The sequence below is a fragment of the Zalophus californianus genome, chromosome 2, assembly GCF_009762305.2.
Source record: "Zalophus californianus isolate mZalCal1 chromosome 2, mZalCal1.pri.v2, whole genome shotgun sequence".
In the NCBI taxonomy this organism is placed as follows: Eukaryota; Metazoa; Chordata; class Mammalia; order Carnivora; family Otariidae; genus Zalophus; species Zalophus californianus.
In genome coordinates, this window is record NC_045596.1 from 15,942,259 (window position 1) to 15,965,757 (window position 23,499).

General features: G+C 40.2%; 1 protein-coding gene across 4 annotated transcripts in view; it reads left to right on the plus strand.

Annotated features, from left to right (window-relative positions):
* The first annotated feature begins 7,103 nt into the window (after positions 1 to 7,103).
* The window catches only part of SLIT2 (slit guidance ligand 2), a 360,826-nt gene continuing 344,430 nt past the window's right edge, over positions 7,104 to 23,499 (plus strand). For all 4 annotated transcript variants that reach the window (XM_027599650.2, XM_027599652.2, XM_027599651.2 and 1 more), the window contains exons 1-4: positions 7,104 to 7,305; positions 10,027 to 10,098; positions 11,253 to 11,324; positions 22,455 to 22,526. In XM_027599650.2, coding sequence (XP_027455451.1) covers positions 7,127 to 7,305; positions 10,027 to 10,098; positions 11,253 to 11,324; positions 22,455 to 22,526 — 395 coding nt within the window. In that variant the 5' untranslated portion in view covers positions 7,104 to 7,126. The remainder of the gene's footprint in view (positions 7,306 to 10,026; positions 10,099 to 11,252; positions 11,325 to 22,454; positions 22,527 to 23,499) is intronic.

Consider the following 23,499-nt stretch of genomic DNA (forward strand, 5'->3'; position numbering starts at 1 on the left):
CAGGCAGCCATGTACTTTGAACTACAATTTTCTAATGGTGGTTATGAATAGGAGTTATAGGAGCTAATAAGAGTATTATTATCTAAAATTATAATATTTAGCCTTGGGATTTGAAAATATTTTATTTTGAGTTTATGTTAGACTAGAGCAAATTCCTTGTAATTCTAGCCTCATATTATGACCCTGTAGCAGGAAGGTCAACTTTTTTTAAACTAGCAGGAGCCTGCAGAAGGTGTGAGGGGTTTCTCTCCCTTCGTTCCCAAGTAACACAGGAAGATTTTTTTTTTCTTTCATGAAAATCCAGGAGGCACATTTTTAGACTTAGTAGAGTCAAAAGATCAGGCAACTAAAAATCATTTACAACAGTATTTCCTTTTCCCTTGATGGTTAAATTCTTGCAAATTTATTTTAACCTCATAAAACCATTAAAATGTTTCTGTATATTTTCCTTCGGGCTCTTCAATGTTAATGTGTTTTTTTAACCTGCATCATTGAGTATTAACTATTCCTTTTACTTTTTTTGTTGTTGTTCTTGCCCAAGTATATTATATATTTAATGTTCAAATGCCTCTTTACTCCACCTTTACCTCCCCTAAAACATTTTGGTCTTAATTACATATAGAACAAATCATTACACTCTATACTTAAATGATAGAACTTAAGAAACAGTGTATCGTAATGTTTATAAAATGAGATTTGGGGTGTCAGATCAGAACTCTTATTCCTCCTTTGCCACTTATTAAGAACATGATCAACTGAATGAGTTCCTGTGAATCCACGTTTTCTTAAGTATAAATAGGGGATCAAAATAGTCTTTAACTCAGATTGTTGTGAGCTGAAAGGAGTTAAGTGTTTGGAACACAGACATTACTTAATAAATATATTATTATTTCGAATAATATATTCGACTGGTCTAATCCCAACATTATATAAATGAGAAAAACTATGGCCAGAAAAATCTAAGGGACATATCCAAAGCTTCCCAAGCATTCCCATTTAGAAGCATATCCAGGTTTTAGACTTTTCATTTTAATTTTACCAAGCTACCAACAAGCTATTTTATTATGGCAATGGAAAACCAACTTCACGCCTTCAAAGGGTATCATGGGATAGAAGTGTCTTGAAACTAACTGTATCCATCTCTACTCTTTTGCTCATGCAATACTGTAGGCCGGGGCAGGCCATGGTCTTTCTTCTACTCTTAAAGTATAGCCCCAGGGTTTCCCAGGGCTCAGGACAAGAAGTTACCTGATCATTGTAATAGTTAATGGAGATATCTAATCTAGTCTTACAATAGCAATACAATGTTTTAGAAATATTTACCTAGTAATAGCAGTAGTAAGGATGAAAAAAGTGATTCTGCTTTTTATTTAATGAACATTTGGTCTATGCCAAGCACGGTGCTGTGACAGTTTGACAAATACTATCTTAATCTTCACCATAATCACGAACAGTGGATATCATTATTCCCATAATATGTAATATTAAACTGGATAAAAAAAACACAAATATGGCAAATTTTTTTAAACTGGCTGAATCATAATAATTAGGGCAGCTTGCTGACATTGAAGCTCTTTCCCCTTCTTCAGGCCGTTTCTTGGAAAATGAGACTAAGCCTTTGTTGCCTCCGTGGGGCTGTACATAAAAATATTTTGGTGCCCCCTAGAGGTTATCAGGAACGTGCGGTTGTCAAATGGCCAGCAAGGAGAAGGCGAAGCCGGCTCAGCAGGCACCGTCCATCACTCAGTGCTGCTTAATTCTCTATACTTAAGTGGCTCAGATGCAACCACAAAGTAGCTCTAGAAATCAGTGGTTCTCAGATTTCAGTGAGCATCAAAACCACTTGGAGGGCTTGTTAGAACCAGATTGCTGGCCTCCACCCCCAGAGTTTCTGATTCTTTGGGTCTGAGGTGGGATCTGAACATTTACATTTCCAGCTACAGTCTCTGGCCTTTCTGATGCTTCTGGTCCAGGAACCATACTCTGAGAACACTGCCCCAGAGAATCATCTCAAAGCTTAAGCCAATTCCAGAAGCTCTTCGAGTATTAATATCCTTGGGGTGCTGCTGCTGTGGGTCCTAGCTCTCCCCTCCTCTTTTTAGATGACCATAAATAGACCGTGTGGAGAGATGTGAACATCTCCTGTATAATGGTGACAGTACCTGATGAATTATAGATTCCTTGATCCCTGAGAGTTTCAGAGGGTCTCTAGAAATTGTGTATAGGAGAACCAATTGAGGTTTGAGGTCAGAGAACTCAGGTTCTGATTCCAGCTCTGCCATTTAATCAGACCTAACTAAAGACCAGTGTCCTCACCTGAATACAAGTAAAATAGCAACCATATACAGCTACACTGTGGTTTTAACTCCAACAAATAGCTTGGCACTTGGGATGCATGGAAAAATATTCAGTTAAATCTCAATCTCCTTGACTCTGGGGTTCCATATCTGTATTTCAAATGCAAAGATATTATAAGAAAAATCAGGAAATTAACATGGGCACGTTTTGCAAAAATGGAAAATGGTAGCATGAAAGCAGTTAAAGACAGGTAATTATTCTGTTAACTTTGTGAATTTGATCAATGCTATTACTGTTATTATCTTCGTTTTCACTCATATTTACCTCTTTTTCACTAATTCTTTATCTTATTCCCTTCCATAAACCCCAATTTCATAAACTTTTTTTCTCCAAAGAAAATGCGAATTGAGAGAATGTTTGCTTTTTATATTTTTTTAACTGTATGAGGGTTTAATTGTCTAAATTGTTTTCAAATTATCATAGCAACTGGATTTTTTTCCCCCTCAAGATAATAGGAGACTTGAATGTTGACTCCAGTGGTTTCCACTTCTGTTTAATTCAGGTCAGGATTTATGGAGACCTCATGTGGTGACAAGAGGCACCACAGAAGGCTTTCTTCAGGATGGGCATAACGCAGTCAAAGAGAAATTCAAATCTCATTTGTGAGCAACATAATCCAGGAAAATGAGGACCTAGAAGTTAATGGTACTGAAGCATGCAAGGCCTCCAAAAAACACACTATAATAATACTGAAGGATACTATAATAATAGCTTTAGAAATGAGAAACCTGGTCAGTCATGTATAAATTTCCCTTTATTAACTGAAAAGGTGATAACACAGAGAAATTAATGTGCCATGTTGCTCAGGAATTAGTTGCAGTCTTCCTTTTCTTCTTCATGAAATCCTTGGACATAACTTCTTATTTAAATGTTCATCAAATTTAAAAATGTGTTCCAAAAGGCATGTTGCTACAAATGTTATTTTCAGTTCTTTTCTTGACTTTACACAGAATGGAAAGTGAGCCAGACAAATAATCAAACTTGAACTCATGTTTATGACTTTCATTGGTGCAACAATATAAATAGCATTATTTGCAAATATTGGAATGCAAGATATATTTTTGCAATTAAAATACAGAACAATGATTCTAGGTGGTAGATAAAGTTGAACATAAATACATCTTGTTGCTGACAAGGTATCAGAGTTATAAAATTAAATTAATTTTAGTAGTAAACTACTACTTACTACTAATTTTAATAGTAAACATATTTCAACCACATAATTTACTGGTACAGACTAAAGAAAATTCACTGGGTTTAGGGTAGGGTGGTGGAAGAACCCTTGGTCATTCAAGGCACTTATTCTTTAACTCATTATCTTTACAAGAAAATGTGAGTATGCCTTCCACTTTTTCCTTCTTAAAGAAGTTACATAACAGACCTTTAAGCTAAAATCTAGAAGGACAAATGAGTTAATAAATGTTAAATGTTTTCAAGTCTTTAAAAGAACAGAGCAACATAAATCTATGGCATTAAAATGAGTAATCCAAAGAGTTCCAGTTTTGTTATATCGAATAGGTCCCCTGTCTTTGGAAATGTCCTCAGAATAGCTTAGGATTTCCACACCCGGCAAAATGAAGAGGTAGAGATAGTCTCATTAGAAGACATTTTGGAAAATATAAGTAGGAAAAAAAGTTAATAAGGATATTGGTGAAATTTCAGATTGAGTACATTCTTATGTTAAGAAAAAAGGGGTCAGTTTTCAGGGTGCCGACTCTGTGGTAGGCATATTGTTAGATGTTGGAAATACAAAAGTGAATTGGACAGATCCTCTTGCTTTCAAGGGGATGACAGATAATGACGCAAATAATTATCACACTATGAGATTGGCATTAAGCTGGGGGCTTGCACTACTTCCTGTGAAAGCTTAGTAAGAAGGAATGAGATGAGGTCCTTTAAAATCAAGCAAAAGAGCTGACATCTCTAGTAATCATTACTCAACAGTCACACTGGTTTTTGCTGGGAGAGTAGTGGGGAGCAGGCGAGTTGTAGCAGTTGCCAGACACACATCACACTAAAAAGACAAGAGGAAACGAGGAAATTCTCTTTCAAAACATAGTGGGGGGGGGAATCCAGATCTTCCCCTAAATAAAGGAAACCTTCTGGTTACAATGTGCGTTGCTAGGGATTCAGTTTTCCCTCCTAAGAGAGTAAAATCAGACAGACACATTCAAGCCCTTAGGGTTTTGCGAGCATATTGTATATCCAAGACATCAACTGAGCCTGGTGTTAAGTGTGTGACTATAAAGAAAGGGTTAAACGGAAGGGGGTGGCTCAGAGATGGGAAGGCTGGCGAGAAGGCTGGAAAACTTGCAAAAACTCTGAACTTTTAAGCTCCCAAAAATACACATGTGTGTGTCTGTGAGCGCAGGCAGATCTATTTCGGTATAATTTTTTTTTTTTTTTTTTTTTTTTTTTTTTTATCACAATCTCTCGGTCTCTCTCTTGCTGCGCTGCAAACACACTGAGCAGCCCCTCAGGATCGTGGCAAAAGCTGCAGCAAAGGCACTGGCAGCGCTATTTATTTATGAGTCGCGTTCAAAGCCGCCCTCTCCCCATTCCTCCGCTGCGAACAACCAGCTCAGAGGCTGGGGCACCTCCCGGGCCCTGGAGCTGGGGGCGGGAGCCCGGGAACCTCCTTCCTCCGGCAAACTTTGTCGGGGCGTGGGAGCGAGGTAGCGAAGGCGCGAGCCAGGGCGCGCGGGAACGCGCCGCCCGCCGCCGCCTCCGCCTGGCGCTGGCAGCCGGGGCCTCACCTCTCCCCGGCGAGGTGCGGGCGCCCCGCGCGCAGCCAGTGGGCGGGGCCGGGAGGCGCGGGGCGGGGCCGAGGGGTGGGGGCTCCGCTGGGTATATAAGGCCGGCGCCGGCTTAACTTCTGACTTGGGGTTATTTATTTGGGGAGCGCGCGGACGGCGGAGGCTGGCAGCAGCGGTGGTGGCGGCGGTAGCTGCCGCAGACGGTGGTTAAAAAAGGCGGCGGCGGCGGCAGCGGCGAGCGATGGGAGCGCCGTGGCTCCCGGGCGCAGGCGGGAGCTGCCGAGCTTCCCGAGCACGGCGGGAGTGCTGAAGAGAAAGGGGAGCGTCTGGGGGCCCGAAGCCGGCTCCAGAGGCGCGGGTCGGGTTTTTGTTTGGCTGCGCCCAGGGCCAGGCAGCCCGAGCGAACAACTCCAGTTACAACAACAACCCACCTTCCCGCAGCCGAGGGAAACTAGGGCTGCTGCGTCCGTCCTATTGTTTAGACACTTGCCAGGAGCTCGGGAGCCAGCAGAGCCACCGAGTCCCCGCTGCCTGTCGCCGCTTTCCCTCTCCGCCACTTCCCTCCCTGGAGAAGGAGGCGCGGAAAGCAGCCAGGAGAGGGGAAGGGGCTGGAAGGAGACTGGCTGCTCTGGACTGCGGCCGCCGAGTCAGGTGCAGCACAGGGAGCCGGGCGGCGTCGCGACGTCGACGGGAAGACTGCCACCGTGGCCGTGGGGGACGGGATTCAAAGCCTGGGAAAAGTTCCTGCACTTTGAGAAGGAGGGCCCACTTGCGGGCAGCTGTCGGGGGGGCGGCCGAGGGGCTGCGTCCGCCTAGGAGCCTGCTCTGGTTTCGTCCACCTTTGCCATCAGGTGTCTGCTGCGGAGCTGCGGCGTATCCGGGAGACGCGAGGGGCTGACACACTCGCGCACACAGGACTGCCATTCAGCCGCCTCCTGGGCTCTCCTCGGAGTAGCGGATCCCACCGGCCCACTGCCACCTCGTCATCCCCCAGGACTCCCGGCCAGGACCCAAGACGCGGACACCTCCACCTTGGCCTTTGCACTCCTTCTGGCCTGCCTGCTAGCCAGCCCCTACTCAATCCTCTGAGGAGCTCTGGTCCTCAACTTGGCCTCTTGGATTTCCTCTATCGAGGTGGTGACTAGTGGATATTGCTGCCGGCTGCGGCGGCCCCATTGCCCTTTTGTCTTTTCTGCGTGACCTCGGGGAAGGCCCTGGTGCGGAGCGTCGCCAAGGACGCTGGGCAGGAGGCGGGATTGCCGAGACGTCCTTCGGTGAAGTGCATGTGTGTTTGCAAACCGCCCTCGGCTGTCGGGAGACGGCGAGGATCTGTCCGGGTTGCGGAAGAGCCGCAGGCTGTCGGGAGGCCGCGCGAGTGAGCGGCGCCAGAGCCCCGCAGCACCGCCCCGCGCCCCTCGGGCTGCGCCCCCGCCCCGTGCGCCCCCGCGCGCCATGCCCAGTCGTCCGGCGCGCTCCGCTCCCCGCCCGCTGGGCTCTTGCGCCTTCTAGCTTCGGAGAGCCCACTTTGATCGAGGCCACCATTTCTACTGAGCACCTCTCTTGTCTCCTAGCCTCCCCACTGGAATCGGATTTGCAGAGGGGGTCAGTGGAATCGGAGCACTCCCTTTTCCGCGCAACCGACCCCTGCATCCCCAGCTCTTTTACCGCCAAGTTGATCTGAGACAGACGACGCGTGATCTCCTCACCGCAGCTTTGGGGTCTCCTTGTAGCCTTGGCCTGGCCGATTGATCTTCAGGACCTAAAGTTGCCGGAGGAGCGCCTGCCCGGCTGGAGGAGGGTGGAGGGGAGGTGGGAGGCGCGTACCTGTGTCAGCTCTACTGCCCTGAATATTATTACTGTTACTTCCATATTATTTTGTGTACATTTACCCGGACACGCTGGGTTCCTAGCCCCGCGGCAGATACTGGGCCTCAGACACAGCGCGATTCGCGCGGAGGAACGAGCTAAAGAGGAACCCCCCGCGCCGGCGAGCGAGGAGGCGGCGGGGGAAGATGCGTGGCGTGGGTTGGCAGACGCTGTCCCTGTCGCTGGGGTTAGTGCTGGTGATCCTGAACGAGGTGGCGCCGCAGGCGTGCCCGGCGCAGTGCTCCTGCTCGGGCAGCACAGTGGACTGTCACGGGCTGGCGCTGCGCAGCGTGCCCAGGAATATACCCCGCAACACTGAGAGACTGTGAGTATGGGATCTTCCACCCTACCCCACCCCACACTGGGTCGCGCTCATCCGCTTCGTGGAGACTGGAGGGATCAAGCGGCACAGGGAGTAGCTCTCTTGCACGCGCATCCTGGGCTAGAACTCCCTGGGAGGGCGAAGGACGGGAGGGCGCTGCACAGGGAGGGGCCGCTGCCCAAGGAGGGGCGGGCCCGCTGGCAGCTGTGCTTGGTCCCTTCTTCCCACACTTGCATCCCAGGGCAGGATACTTCTCTGGGGCTTGGAGAGCCAGGGACGTGGGGACAAGTACTCGCTAGTGCCCCGGGCAAGGGAGACGCGACTTTGTTCCCCAGACTGTGTAAACGGAGTCACCTTGCGGTTGCCAACACTAGTGGGTCGATTTCAGGGCCAAATCCCAGCTTTTGTCGCCGCGGGGTGGCGCGTGGGGAGATTGGCGGGGGGGACTCAGAAGGGAGAAACCTCCGCTCCCCGGCTTAGTGTCATCCTCCTGGGGACGGAGGAGTGAGGAGAAGGGATCATGGGGCGTCTGGGTCCGCCCGGGGGCGCTTCTGCAGGCCTCAGAGGGAAGGATGCCCCAGGACCTAGGCAGCTCGCTCGGTCGCCGCACGCCGCCCCCGCGACTCTTCCTCCCGCCCCCGACGTCTCCAGGGAGGAGGCGGCGGCGGCCCGCCCCAGGAGACTTGTCCGAACCGGTGACTGAAGAGGAGGACGTTCCCCCCCCCGCCCCGTGTAGGCTAAGTTAGGGCTGGCTCTCTAACCCGAACCAGCCAAGCGGGGTCCGACTGCTAAGGCGACCCTGCGACCCTCCGCTGCCCACCCCCGGGCCCTTCCTGCTGAGTCCTAGGGCTCCCGTACACCTTTCTGGCAGTTTCTGCGCCCATTCACGTGGCCTTAGTTCTCCTTCCTTCCCTTCTTCGCGCTCTGCTGCCCGCAGACATCCCCGCCTCCCTGTCTCTGCGAATCTCTAATGAAGAAGTAATCGCAGACCCGGTGTTGACGGCCCACGCGCTCCTTGTGGGGCACTTCCCGAGTTCAGGGAAGTGGAGCATGGAGGCCATTCCCTTTGTGAACGCCGAGGCCGCCGCCCCGCGCTGCCCGAGCGCCTTGGGCGCGCTCCACTCGCCCTTGCGCGTGGGCCCGGCGTGCGCGGGGCGAGGGCGGCGGGGGTTAAGCGCGCCCCGACTCTGCTTCCGCGGCCTCTGCGCCCCCCGGGTGTGAGGGTTGCGCGCCGCGGAGGGGACCCGTTGGGGCCCGCACGTCTTCACCCGCGCGGCCCGCAGCGCCTCGAGTCGCTCTTCTTATCTAACCCAATTCGTTTAAAGGCCATAGTTGAGCCCTTTCTTCCTTTGCAAATGTCTCCCCCACCCCCAACCTCTCTGGCCTGCCCCCCACTTCAACTCCCTCTAGCGCTGGGCTAGTTGGGGCCCTACCAAGGGTGTCTTGTCAAAATGTGATCTACCACATTTGTCTGGGGCTGTGGGTAGGGATTCATGTTATGTCAAATAGCCCATAAAAGACCCCAACAATTGTAGGAACAACTTGGTGGTACTTTGCTAGGCATGGAGAGTGGGTTGGGGAAAAAGCAATGCAGAATTCTCTGTTAGCACTTGTCTTTTCGTGCTAAGAACAGTTAAAAGTTTAGGCACTAACATGTCTTACTCAACAAAAAGGGAATGCACTCAGAACAAAATAGTAATTGAGTTTCGGGTCCTTGAAAAAAAAATATCCCTATGAGGGATCAATACAGTTTTCAGAAAATAGTATACTCAGTGCTAGCTTATAGAATTCTATCATTGACAAAATAAGCACTTTGCATACAAATTTCCAAGATGGTGTTTTCTACTCAGAGGTAAAAGAAAACTTACTTCCGTGAAGGCGAACATTCAAACCGCAACACAGCCTGGTTTTACTTGAAATGATTGGAACCAGGGCAAGTTTAGATCTTGACCTAAGATGCCAGAAAAGGGGGTGGTGACTTGAAGGAAACGTGGTGCTGAAATCCGAACAAAAATGTCAGGGCCTGAATCTATTTCCATTATCGCCCCCGCTAGTAGTTTTGACTTTACCATCACAGCGGGGTTCCCTGAGCTGCAAATGAAGAGTTTAGTTTTCATACAAACATAGAATTGTTGGAAGGTAAATGCCTGTAAATGCAAGTCTTTGAAGTGCAGTTCTTTTGATGGCACTATAAGTTTTTTCTTTGCCTTAGGATGTTTAGCCACCCTGCCACCTAAGGATAGGGTTCTGAATTTTTAAAAATTTCTTCCTGGGTAGTATTAGAAAATTGTTCCTCTTAACTTCCTGAAGGGAACTTTTGCGGGGTGTGCCTAACAATAATAGTTAACTTAGCAGAATACCTGTAAAATTAATATACACATTCTCATAAAAACAAAAATTGAGAGCACTCCCCTACAGACACAAAAGAGGACTTCTGAACATAATCACTTCATGTTCTTGTCAGATGCCAGTAAGCAGGGACTCTGTAAACTTGTTAAGAATCATTAATATATATATATATATATATATATATATATATATATATATATATATATATACACATTTCAAAGCTTACTACTTTCTTCTCTCTTTTACTTTGCAAACTACTTCAGTAACTGGAACTGATCTTTGACTTTAAAGTTCTTATTAAATTTTTATTTTTCTTTGTTTAACTAGATCTTGATAGAAATAAAATGGAACTTTCATTTTCTTGTTTTCTCTTAGGGATTTGAATGGAAATAACATCACACGGATTACCAAGACAGATTTTGCTGGTCTTCGACACCTAAGAGTTCTGTAAGTATGTTCTTCTGTATTTTGAAGAATTTTCTTTTGTTCTTAAGGTTGGATATTTTGTATTGTTACTGGTCTCAGATTGAAAAACTGTCCCAATGACAGAAACATAAAATTTTAAAAGGTTTTGGTTTCCTTTCTTTCTTTTTTTTTTTTTGGTTTATCATTGTATTACAGCTTTTGATGAAAATGTAGGCTTTTATTTTAAGGTTGGATGCTTGCCATTGAAACAATATTATAGAAATGACCTCAAATGTTTGCTATACCATATCCTAAGTGCCTTATGCATATAAATGTGTAGAATAATTGCTTTCACAATATGAATAAGTAATGTGAGACATTTGATACACTTTAAGGATTTGAGATTAAGAAAGAATTTAAGTGGGTCTGCATTTAACTTTTCTAGCAAACAACACTTAGATGTAATTTCTAACATTAAAATCAAGCAATCCAACTTTCCTGCAGTTTTTGATGTTTCTCTATAAAAATACACTGGTCATATTTTGAATTGTTTATTGTATTTTACATTTCTGTAGTTTTTATAATATTGTTGCAATATGATTACTTTGATTAGTGGGTAAAATTTGTTGTGAGGGAACCATCACTGGAGATTCAATGTAATGTAAAACTGTTTTTACCCACAGATTTGTAAATATTTACATTGCAATGAACATAGACTTTTGATCACTGTGTGTTGGGTGTTGATCTTTTAAAGGACACATTTTGGCTATTATGAAATCTTCCAATTTCTGATGTATATCCATAAGTGAATTAAAGTATGTGTATGGTGACATGCTGTATATTGATTCTTTCAGTTAAGAACTCACTCCAAAATCAGTTTACCAAAAATAGCTATCAAAACTGCAGTGTCATGGGTTGCTCCTCAGGATAACTGTAGTGGGAGGCTCAGAGTTTTGACTAGTAAATTTTGTGAGAAACTACATTAGTATTTTCTATCGAAGTTTTGTGATGTGGATGCTGTTTGCCCTCTTTGATTTCTCTCAAATATATCATCATTAAATTTGCTATTAAATTTCAAACCAGAGCATTGCTTGATTTTATAAAGGGAAAGTGGTTACAAGTTTTCAGTTGCTGAACTGAAACTCACTCAGATGGGGAGTGGTAACATTAAGACCCTATTATACTTTGCATTTCAGTCAGCTTATGGAGAATAAGATTAGCACCATTGAAAGAGGAGCATTCCAGGATCTTAAAGAACTGGAGAGACTGTAAGTATTTTTAATTCCAAAGTTATGACGACATAACTGTATTTTTAAAAAATACTTGAATTTCAAGGGCCATGTCTTCAATTTCATGTCTTAGTCTTTGAACGTTTTACAGAAACAAGAGGTCAAACAAGTGGCTTTCAGACTAATTTACAATTAGAAATTGTGGAATTTTGCACAAATGGTACTAAATTTTAATAAAGATTAAAAAAAAAAAAACAGACTTCCTTTCCTGAGACATTGATTTCCTTGTGAATAGCCATTGCTTTGTTTGGTACTTAGAGAGGTACATGTTTTCCTTATGGTCTATCTAGTTTATTTTATTTGCTTTTATAGGAAAAAAGGTAGTGATTTTATTTGCATTTATAGTATATTCTGGAAAAGAAAAGTTTACTAGTATTTATTTTAATTTTCATGCTGTTGCTTTTTGTGTCATTAAGTGACATTTGAGGACATATTTTAAATTCTTAGTGATACAAATTTGCTTTTTGATATTTATCACTTGTGGTGAACATTGTTAGTAACAGCTATTCATAACTTTCATTATTTTATAGTAGCTTTCTAAATATTTCTCCTGGAAAAAGAATTTAAAGATTAGTAGAAATGGAAGCAAGAATTATAGTATCAAAATATGGTCATTTTCACGTTGATTTTTTTTTCTTCCCAAGAAGATCATGTGGACTTCAGATTTTAAAATATATTTTATTTTTTCAGACACAAAATCTCATGGATTGGAATATACTACTTGAGGGCCATTTTTAATTTATATGTACAGTGTACATCTACAAAGGACAAAATTTTTTGTCTGCAATAATTAAAATAAATTACACACTTAGTAATTTGAAGTATGAATTACATGTCTCATATGTCTTGATAACTCAAGTTTAATAATTTTGCATTTTAAGGGCAAATAACAGCTCTATTAAAAGTAGCAACAATTTCCATGCCTGCTTTAATAGGCACTTTAGGTAAAAATAAAAATTTTATTTAAAATAATGAAATATGAAGTTCATTTTAGGCATAGCACATACTCAGGTTCACTAGGCCCAAGGGCAAAAGTTAATTCTGTGTAATTGTAAGTAGAAAAAAAATGGCTTGTCAAATTCTAAGATATTTGTAAATATATAGGCTCCATTTTTATCACCACAAGTAAAATTAAACCCAGAGGTGTCTATTTTACTGTAAAATTTTGTCCATAAATATTACAATATAGGGAATATATCTGTGGAATTCAAAATAAATGGAAAGTCACTACTTTGAGCTAATTTTCAGAGAGAATTAAAAACAAGGTAAACATTTGGTTAAGTTCATTACAAAGTTCATAAGTTCATAACCTATCTCTTAGTTTATAAAAATACTCTGAAAATATACTTTGATCTCTTTCATAGGCTTTTATGAATAGTTAATTCCTAGTGAGTATCTTGTAAAGGTGTTTTTAATTCATCTGTTTACAAAGTATCAATATAATTTAAATATTTGGTAAGATGAATAATTTAAAATTATAATTCAAACATAACATTTTTTCATGAACATTTTTTAATTATCATATGGAAATATATATACATATATGCATATGTATATATATTCTTTTTTTTAAAGATTTTATTTACTTATTTGACAGAGAGAGACACAGCAAGAGAGGGAACACAAGCAGGGGGAGTGGGAGAGCCCGATGTGGGACTCGATCCCAGGACCCTGAGATCATGACCTGAGCCGAAGGCAGACACTTAAGGATTGAGCCACCCAGGTGCCTTGTGTATATATTCTTAAGCAACATCCAGCTGAAGGAATTTCAGTGACTTTTCATGCAGTCTCTATTTTGGTTATATTGTAGTCTTAAATATTTTCAGAAATGCTAGAACAGACCAAATTTTCTCATTGTTTTTCAAGTCACTTCAAATATCATTTGAACAAATTACCTTTTTCTAAAAATTATTAACCAGATGGCTTGTGATCTGAAATTTGATTAGCATTGTAAATAGGTACTATTTTTTGACTTACTTCTCCTGAGAATGTCACTTCATCTCAGAACAATTTTCAGTTATACTAAGATGAAGTCAGATGTTTCAGAGTGGGAGGAGGATTTGTAATTTTGAATGAAAACTAATATATATGCAGGACTTCTTTAAATCACCCCAGCTGTTGGCCGAAAGCAAATATTTCATATTTGTGAGGAAAAGCTGAGAAAATTCCTTTTGTTTACAACTGCCAAGTCCATCTGATGGAAGCACATTGTTATCTGACAGCCAATTCATCTCCTTGGGACTCTGGAATTCAAAACCATTTCTTAGGAACATTGTGGATACACTTTTCAAATATTTATTTTTTTTTAAATACATTAAATGGTAGGGCAGTTTTGTTAAAGAATGCATTCAAGTTGTCATGAAATAAACTATTATAAATTTTGTTCAGTATATTATTTAAAAAATAAAAATAAAAAAGCTAACCAGGGGATTCCATAGCAAATTATTATGGCCTATGGGGATATATTCTTATTTTAGTAGGTGGTCATCAACATCACAAAAATTTGCCTTTTTTTCCCAAAAAGTTTCAAGAGACAATGTAAAGAACAGGAAGTGATCAGTGAATTAACTTTTAACTAATCAGATATTGTGCGAGATCATATGATTTTTAATAATTTAGACGTGCATTTTTAAATTCAAGCTCTAAATAATGAAAAGGTGTGTAAATGCAGGCTTATGTTACAAATGCCATTCATATAATATTTATAGTAACTTAATTTTCATTCTTTGTGTGAAGAACAAAAAATAAAAATATTAGTTTTATTTGTGTGTAATTTGTGGTTCTAAGTATTTTTCATTTTAAAATGATAAAATTAAAACAATTCCAAAGTGATATTTTGTGAACATTTCAAAATTATAAGTTTTTTCTTTTTGTTTTATGTTGATAGAGTTTTAGTTTGGTCTAGAGAAAGAAGACGAGTCTGAAAACAGAAGATAAGATCTGTGCCCTTTTAGAAATCCAACTTTTAATCTGTAAGAAACAGATTAGGCTGTTGTTATTGCTGTTGTTAGGTTGAATTAAATTTAAGCTTAGAATGAGAAAGTTATTATTTGTAAATCAAAGCATTATAGCTACAAAAAGAAAGATTTATTTTTGCACTTCGAAGAATCAGTGAAATCCAGGGTTATCAGTCAAATGTCAAGAAATAGATGGATATTAAAAACCTTCCTCCTAAAAGAAAAAAAAAAACAAAAAAACAAAAGTCTTCCTCCTTCCACACTCCCTCCCCTTCTCCCTTCCTCCTTCCCTCCTTTCTATTGTATGGAAAACAACATCAGATAATAGGATCATCATCAGAATGTGGTTATGATTCACTGTAAAATCAGTATATCTTAATCACACTTACACACCATGACCACACATTACTTCCTGTTTTGACAGTTTCGTACTATACTCCCAGACCTAACATGTGCAGTGGCAGATTTCCACACTCTGTGTTGCCAGTAGTGCCTGCTTATCTGGGAATAAAATGAAGCCTTGAGAATGTGCCCCAGGTAGATGTATTAGGAGGTCTCCCATTTGTTTCATCGAAGTGTTCAACTGAAATCTAATTTAGTTAAGTAACTAGTTAATTCAATGGAAATTCATTAAGGAAAACAAACTACAAATAAACTACAAGAAAGAATTGGAACATTTATGACATGTACTCCTTTATCCTTCAGAGAAGATACCTGTGTATATCTGCAATAAAGTCTCCATGCAAAATTGTTAATTGAAAGTAATTCTTGGCTGGTGCATAATGTCTTTGAGAGTTAAAAAAAAAAAAAATCACATTGGGGCCCAGAACATTTGTGGGCTGGTGTAAAATTCTGTTGCTCACTTATAGTTTATGGGATTATGCTGCAGTCATTAAAGTTCTATTTTATGGCCTTTTAAGGAGACCCAGGCCACTTCACTTTCCACTAGTGAAAATCATCTGCATTTATGGGTTCCTTCCTAACACAAAAGCATGAGTATGAGAAAGTTTTGAAACTGTTTAAGGTTGTCCAAAAAATGTTAGGACATTAAGTCCTAAATGCAGTGAAACGCTTATATGCAAAATAAAATGCTGATATTCCTAAATTATGTTAATGAAAACCAATAGTATACCATAGAAAATCTTGGGTATTAGGCTTTGCTTTAACTTTACTATCATCTTATACCCTTACGATAAGGAAATTACAGTAGTGGTACAGGTAGAGGTTTCGAGTGGTTTTTTTTTCATAACAATAACATGTGAGGATGTTCTTTTAAGACAAGTATTGCGTTCAACTCTCCCAAGGTTCAGTATGCTTAGATTTGAAATTATATTTTGCCTATGTCATTTGATATGCTTTTTTGTTTAAAAAATGAGTCCTGAAGTATTATGATGTAGCCATGTAGGGAATCCTGGAAAAGAAAGCTGTCCACTAAGACATTTTCAAGTTTCTATCAAGGAGATATAAAAAAAATATACTCATTTTAGTTTAGAAAAGTCTAAATCCCTTTACATCAGAACCTACATTTGACCAAACACTGCACTTCCAGGAGAGGATCTCTAAAGGACACATTACTTTTTTTTTTTTTAATGTGGTGCTGAATTAGTTCTCCTGTGTGCACACACCATTCATAAGCATGTGACAGCCAGTGGGAGGTGGAGCAATTACGGTGCTCTAGGATTTTTGCTGTAGGTCTCTACACATGAGTTCAAATAGAGAATATTTTGTGGAACGGGTCTGAAGGAAAGCACCACTTATCCCCTGATCATCAAGGATGTAGGGAATCCCTCTTCTGACTAATCCTACAAGTTTACAGGCAACACATAACACATTCCTTTTCTTAAAGTAAGGGCAAACCAACAGTGCTAATCTCCTTGGAAAAGAATGCAAGCTCATCTCCAAAGAATTGTTCTCCGGCTTCTTTATACTACCAAGTTTAGAATCACAGCAGTTATTTTCTTGGGAAATACACTTTGTCTTTCAAGAACATATCAAACTTACTCACAGAGGCCAAGTATATACCCTGTGTGAGATAAAAATGCCGTAGATGATCAAGGTGTATCACTTAATCTGCAATATCTATTAAATGTGAATTATTCTCATTTGCTTATAAGTGATACTGGACTATTTTAATTTACACTGACTGATCATAGAAGGCTTTAATGCACATGCACTATGGAAAGTTTAGCAGAACATTGAGTCCATCTTGAGGGTTTCTCATGCATTGTTTTTTATGGGTCTTGAAGTTAAACAGTGGCAAGAAGGCCTGTTTGCTCTTTGTGGACCATTTTATACATTCTGAAGCAGCAAGGCTGTTTATTTTTCCCACATCTGTTTTGGGCTCATCCTTTGTGACAGTGTTTGCTGGATGCTGTGTCCTTTATACCTCCTCTGAAATGAGTATTTTAGTTTGCACTGTTACAATGTATTTGTGGAAGCAGTGAATGTCAAATATTTTACATTGAATTCTGTCTTTCATTCCTGTTGGATACCTTTTTGCTTGAATTATGCCTGCTAGACGGAATTTCACAACTTTACGTGGAAGGAGAGCTTTTTCTGCATGGACTTTTATATATTGTTCTTATCTTTTTTCAAAGCAATTTATATCTGCTGGACTGTAGGCAATATTGGTGAGAATGCTTTCAGAATGACAGTTTGGTGACAATGGGGATGATTTGGTATTGATGCAATTGGAATATTACTTTATGAGAACATTTATACAAAATTATCTGGTTGTCATCTTTGCAGTATCCATCTACTTTGGATGCAGGTGCGTAGTTCTGGAGCCCCCCACTATGTGCTGCCGTTCCAGCTTCTGGCAGTGAGCAGAGGGTGCAGAGAACCTCGACTCCCCTCTGCTTAGGCACTTTGTAGTTTTATATGTTATTGCCTGGCCTTCATTAGAATGTGGCAAATACTCATTGATTGTATTGTTGTTTATGCTTTCTAAACAGACACAAACACCTATACCCCTTTTTAAAATCAGAAACTCTTGAGTGACAGAAAACTCTTGCTTTGAGTTAGCGATAATCGTGCCTCCGATAAATCTCATTGTCTATTATACTGCTACTGCACAAAACTAGAAAACCTTTGGTTTCAATTCCACCATGAGATATTGATCAGATTGCTTGATCTTTCCAAACCTGTTTCCTCATCTTTGGAACAGAGATAATTATACTGACAGTCCATGGTTTAAGTAAAATAATGTACCTAAAGTTTCACAAAATGCTTATCACATGGTTGGCATTTAAAGAACTATTATCATGCATTTCAACAACTCTCCTGTTTTTCAAAAGCTCAGTTTAGGCATTATTTTATCTTATTGAGCTAATAAAATGTGTACATAATAAATTTGACTTTTGTACATTCGTATTTACTATCATTTTCCTTCTGATTTTCTTATCATGGCATATGGCAATAGAAGAGATGTGAAGAATGTACAAAACTTCCTTCAAGTTTTTTTTCAGAGTATTTCTCATAATTGCTCTGACGATGTAGAGAAATGCCAAGTAAGGAGAGTGAAGAGGAAGCAATATTTTTACTAAAAAGTTTGATTTATCCATCTAAATAATGCATAAATGTTAAAAATCCTTGCCTTAAAAATGTTAGAATAAAAACATTTGAAAAAACAAGTAGAAGTTTACCTGAAAAGAAGGCATTTTTTATAAAGATTTTATTTATTTATTTGACAGAGAGAGATAGAGAGGAGGAACACAAGCTGGGGGAGTGGGAGAAGGAGAAGCAGGCTCCCCGCCGAGCAGGGAGCCTGATGCGGGACTCCATCCCAGGACCCTGGGATCATGACCTGAGCGGAAGGCAGATGCTTAATGACTGAGCCACCCAGGTGCCCCAAGGAAACATTTTTGTATGACAAATAGGAGCTTGTCCATGATAAGCCCATGAAGGCAGTATTTACTGAATGCTTATTACAGACTGGGCACACTGCTAAAATACTTAACATTCAAAACAACAGGAAAAATTGTTTCCATTTTACATTTTGCATTGGGTTGAAGGCTGCACATACTCATTGAATTGAGGTAAAAGTTGAAAAAATAAGAGACTGTCACTTTTACCAATGGACAAGACACAGAAGCCACTGACAGATCATTTAAAGCAATGCTTGTCAATGATGCTTAGGCTGCCCTTTGCACTGAGGTTAAGAATCAGCATTTCAGAGGCTAGTGGTGTTTTGTGCGACACAGGAAGATCCTTCATCCCACTGAAAGTCACGCTCAAAAATAGCTGTAACACAGAGGAAATGGTTATTGGGATCCTGTCATCTTTGCCCTAAGAAAAAATGTCTTTGAGATACACTTGACACACCTTTCTGAAGTTCTGAATTGCCATCCAGAGAATCTCAGTTAGCCCTGAGATCTTGTGGGCAGATTCCATCTAGCTGGTGATGGCTCAAGGGCTACATGTGACTGTCTTTCCTTTGACACAATGGAGTGTCCTTGCTCTGAACAATAGGTAAATGACCCACCTGGTCAGCTTAATGGAGCCAATTTAGGCTGGCTCCCATAAATCCTCCTCAGAGATACATTTAGTTCACTACATGCAGTTTTTCTGTTCTGGGACCATCAGATTTTAGTTTCTTTAACTCATTTACATGAGGATTATTACGGCACTGTCCTCGTCAAGCTACTGAGAAGTATTCTGTGTCATTCGAAGATGCTAGCTAGGCTATTTATTTTCCAGCTCTGTTCAGAAATTGTTATGCACCTTAGTGGTCTTTAAAATAATTCTGGATTTTAAAAAATTCCTCTTTAACTTAAGAATTTAATTTCTGGTCATTTTACAAGAAATCCCTGCTTTAAAATTTTTCCCTTCATTGAATATTTTGGGAGAATTTCACCTTTTATTTTAATGTTTGTATTTCCATTTATTCTTAGCACTGATGGAAGAAAGAACAGGAACCCCAAGTGTACTGATACTCGTTTATAGGGGAAAAAGCTTCGTACGGTTTTTCTATGCATGTTATCACATCACTTATTATCTGCCCTTCTAGTATACTACCCTGTCTTATGCTCCTGTTTGGTTTCGACAATGTTAAGATCATTCACAATAATTTTCATGAAATGATAAATTACCTGAATTCAGAGAAAATGATTTTATACACATTTTCATTTTTCTCTCAAACTTCAGGCATTTTAAACAGAACTTTAAAACAGTGAATTGAATATCGAGTTTGTTTTTTTAAAAAAAATTGTTTTATTTTCAAGTGGTTCATTCATAGATATTAAAGAAATAGACTCTATAAAGCTATGTTTTTCCCAAGGAAAGATTGATGAGAAGTACAGTTTCAGTATTATATTATTTTGAATTAATTTTAGAAATGTTTGGTGTGTGTCTCTTTGATAGAAGTGATTCAGAGGATATGTTCTCGAATCACCCTACCTGAATTCAGTTTTAGCTCTACTTTCTATGAGCTGTGTACCACTCTCCAGGATGGCAGTAACAACAGTACCTACTGTTGGGGTTGGTTCTGAAGAATGAGTGAGATAATTCATGCAAACCTCTCAGAACAGTGATCATCATGTAGTAGCTTAGTATATGTTAGCTATTGCTCTTAGAGGGAATTAAGAATGGCTGGGAATATGAAAGGAATAATTAAGAAAAAGACATTGCTTGTACCCAATCTGAAATATCTACTTCTCAGGATCTCTGAATTTGTTTAGACATACTGGATTCCTTCCAACTTCTAGATGATGTTGAGGATAGCAGGGGGAGGGAGGTTGATGGGGGGGGAAAGGGGTAATTGCTGTATAGGGCACATGACAGCAAGTTTGGTGGGGGGGCTTTGGTTAGCTAGAGAGTGGCATAAAAACTAAGGCAGGAACCTCAGAAATCAACCCAGAGGAAAGTTGGTGGAATATAAAATGCATATGCTAGTGTTTTGCTGAACTATATCAAAATGCAAAAAAGAGAAGTATGCTCTCATTTAGCATTTCCTAAGAACCCACTGAGTGCCAGAGAATAAGGGAAAGGATACAAAGATTTGGTCTTTATACTTGAAGAGCTTACAGTCTACTGGGAAACAGACGGGTATGTGAATAAATACAATACAATGTTAAGGGCCCTTATTTATCAAATCCATGGTGGTATGGGGATAGAGCCAAGGGAGGAACTACCTCTGTGTAGGGGAATCAGGGAAGCTTCACATAAGATGTAAGAAAGTACCATCTGAAAAAGGAAAGCTCCCGAAACAGCAGGGACGAGGGGCTTGAAGGAGCATCCTGGTTGTGGCTGGAGAATCCTGGAGGATATTTGTTAGTCCAGTGGTTTGGGTGAGATTACAATAGCCCATGTTGCCATTTTAGAAATCGAGATTGGCTCTTTGAATAATGGGAGTCTTTCCAAGAGTAGTTGCTTCCCTGGAAAAATTCTAATTGCTACAAATATTGAATATTTGTAGTTGATTTTTTGAGAGAAAAATGTAACAAGGTCATAATTAAGTTGCATTTTATCAAAATTGTATAATAGTAGATTCTGGAAGTACTCCTTCCTCAGAAGTACTCCTTCCTTTCTCCATGCCCAGCAGAGAAAAATAAATGAGTAATAGCTTTTGGTTTCACTTTAAATTTAACCTTGTTATATGCTTTATTTATAAAAATTAGTGTAAGTGGGAAGAAATTCCACCCTTTCACCACTAATTTTATTATTTTCCCCCTAATTGTCTTGGCATACTTTTTTATGAGTGTGCATTTTATTAAGTGTTGAGTATGTTTCTGTAGGTGATCAACTTCTTCATAATACGAGTTTATGTAGTGAAAGTTACAGTTTTCATCATTGCCTCATGGCATTTTGGAGTTAGAAGAAGTTCTGGAGTTCACCTGGTGCAATTTTTCACCTAATGCAGGATTTCTTTTATTATGTCCTTTGCAGGAAAAACACCCAAACAAACAAAACAGAAAGCCTCTGCTTGAATATAAGTGGAATAAAGAGTTTAGAGTTTCTCAAGGCAGTTCATTCCATTTCTTCTAATCCTTGGAAATTCTCTAATTCTTAGAAAGGTCTCCCTTATCATCTACTTTTTTAAAGAGTTTTATAATCACTAGTGCCATTTCTGCCCTCTGCATATTAAATAAGTGTAATTTTGCTCCTATCTGGTGACCGTTTATGTATGTCAAGGTTGATATGTCTTCTTTTCCTGTCCTCTTAACATTTATACTTAAGACTCAAGAAATACCTGTAGTTTCCTCAAAGTGACATTAGTTTTCTGGACTTTCTTACTCTCATCTCCAGCTATAGTGCCCTGTAAATCACTTAAATGTACATTTTTACACCAGCTTGTCATTATTTTATTCAAATTTGGGAAAAGCAGAGAGATGGTCATTTATTTTTACTGAAATGTTAAATTGTCCACTTAAAATGAATGGGGTTGGGAGATTAGTACATTGGCACCAGAATCTACCCACTGTTAAACAAGCATGCATACTCCAGAAGAACTTAGTTACATGGCATCACGGCTTAATCGAGTTAGGGTTGCAATCACGTTTTTTTTTTTTCCTAAACTCTACATTTAACTTCACATCAGGTAAACATTTAAAAAAGCATTATCTAAACATTTTTAGCTGCCACGATTGGTTATAACCTAGCCTTATTTTCAGTGAAGGGTCAAGAACTGTGGGTTTAGGTTTGGAGTTTGCAGTTTTTCTCTGCTTTCGCCCATAGGGACAAATCGTGCTGACACTTTCTCACACTTTTTTCCCACAACTAAGCAAGATGCTAACAAAATTAAAATTTCCATCTTCCCCACTATGCCTTGGCTGAAAATTTAGGTCATCCGGCACAGCGTGTGAATTATTTTAGGGCACCATTTACTGTGTACAGCACTGGCCTGACCTAGACACCAGAGTCTAGTCAAGACATCCTTTTTCATTGTGTATATTCTGGATGACTGATGTTGCACAGGACAGGAGGTTAGGGTTTAGGCCCCGGGGAATCATCTGAGTAAGCATAATGGAAAATTGCTTTAAAGAGTCAGGTAACAAAAGGTGTAACCAACTTTTGATTTGCAATGCTCGAATTCTTTTGAATGTCATTTCTTTCTTTCCCGAAATACAGGATGAGGCATGACACGACCAAATCACAGACTCATTGTTGGGTATTTTCTGTGTAACATACGCTTTGTTTTTGTTTTTCTCCAAAGGCGTTTAAACAGAAATCACCTTCAGCTGTTTCCTGAGTTGCTGTTTCTTGGAACTTCAAAGCTGTATAGGCTGTAAGTAAGACAGAAATAGTTATTGTTGCTTTGGGTAGTACCTTGTATTTTATTAAGTGTATTCTGGATCTGTTTCCTTGGGCTTTTCTGGAATCTATTCACCGATAGATTAATGGATTAAAAGTTTGCCTAGTTTTGTTTTTTTTTTTGTCTTATGGAAATTTATGATTGGTTTTCCAGTGGTTCCCATTGTTTTATTTGGTTAGCATTTAGTGGTTTATGTATGTGTCATTGTAATTGTATTATTCTTTCTGGGTTATGTGATAATGAGGAGATTTACCATATTTTTTTACAGAAACTTCTGATTAAGTTCTGAAGGGGAAAATTGCCACTGTACTTCCTCTTCAGAGGAAGTTGACGGTGTTTTCTTGTAAAGTTAGGGTTCTTAATGTCAGCTTTCTTGACATTGTTTCTGTACTGGGGTGGTGTTTATTAGTCTGGAAATATTATTATAAAGTATTTAAAGAGGGCTGTAAATTTCCTCTTAAATGTTCCCTTTAAAGCCAGAGTTCCAAACTCTGCAATAGGAGTGACTGTAAAGGTTTCCCAACAAATACGTCCTAGACTGTTAACGGAAGTACTTCTTTGGAAGGAGCATAATGTGGGTTTTAGGCAGAATTAGTTTTTCCCCCCTGGAATGCTTGTTCTCTGACCTAATATGTAATAGTGTAAACACATTTTCAAAAGCTTTTAAAATGAGATTTTCCACCATATGAATGATTTTGTGCAGATGGGAGATAAGCTACAACGTGTTGGAAAAATAAATAACAATGATTATTGACATTCGTGGACGTTGTGACAAAACTGTTGGGACATACAGAATAAATTGCTCAGCACGGCTCCCGCAGGGACGATGGGGATGTCCTGTAGCTTCATGTCTGTAGGGAAAGTGAGTACATTGCTTTCTTCCGAACTTGGCTTCATCGTAGCCTGTTAGCTCAATATTGTTGTTATCAGTTCCAGAAAGAGGAGG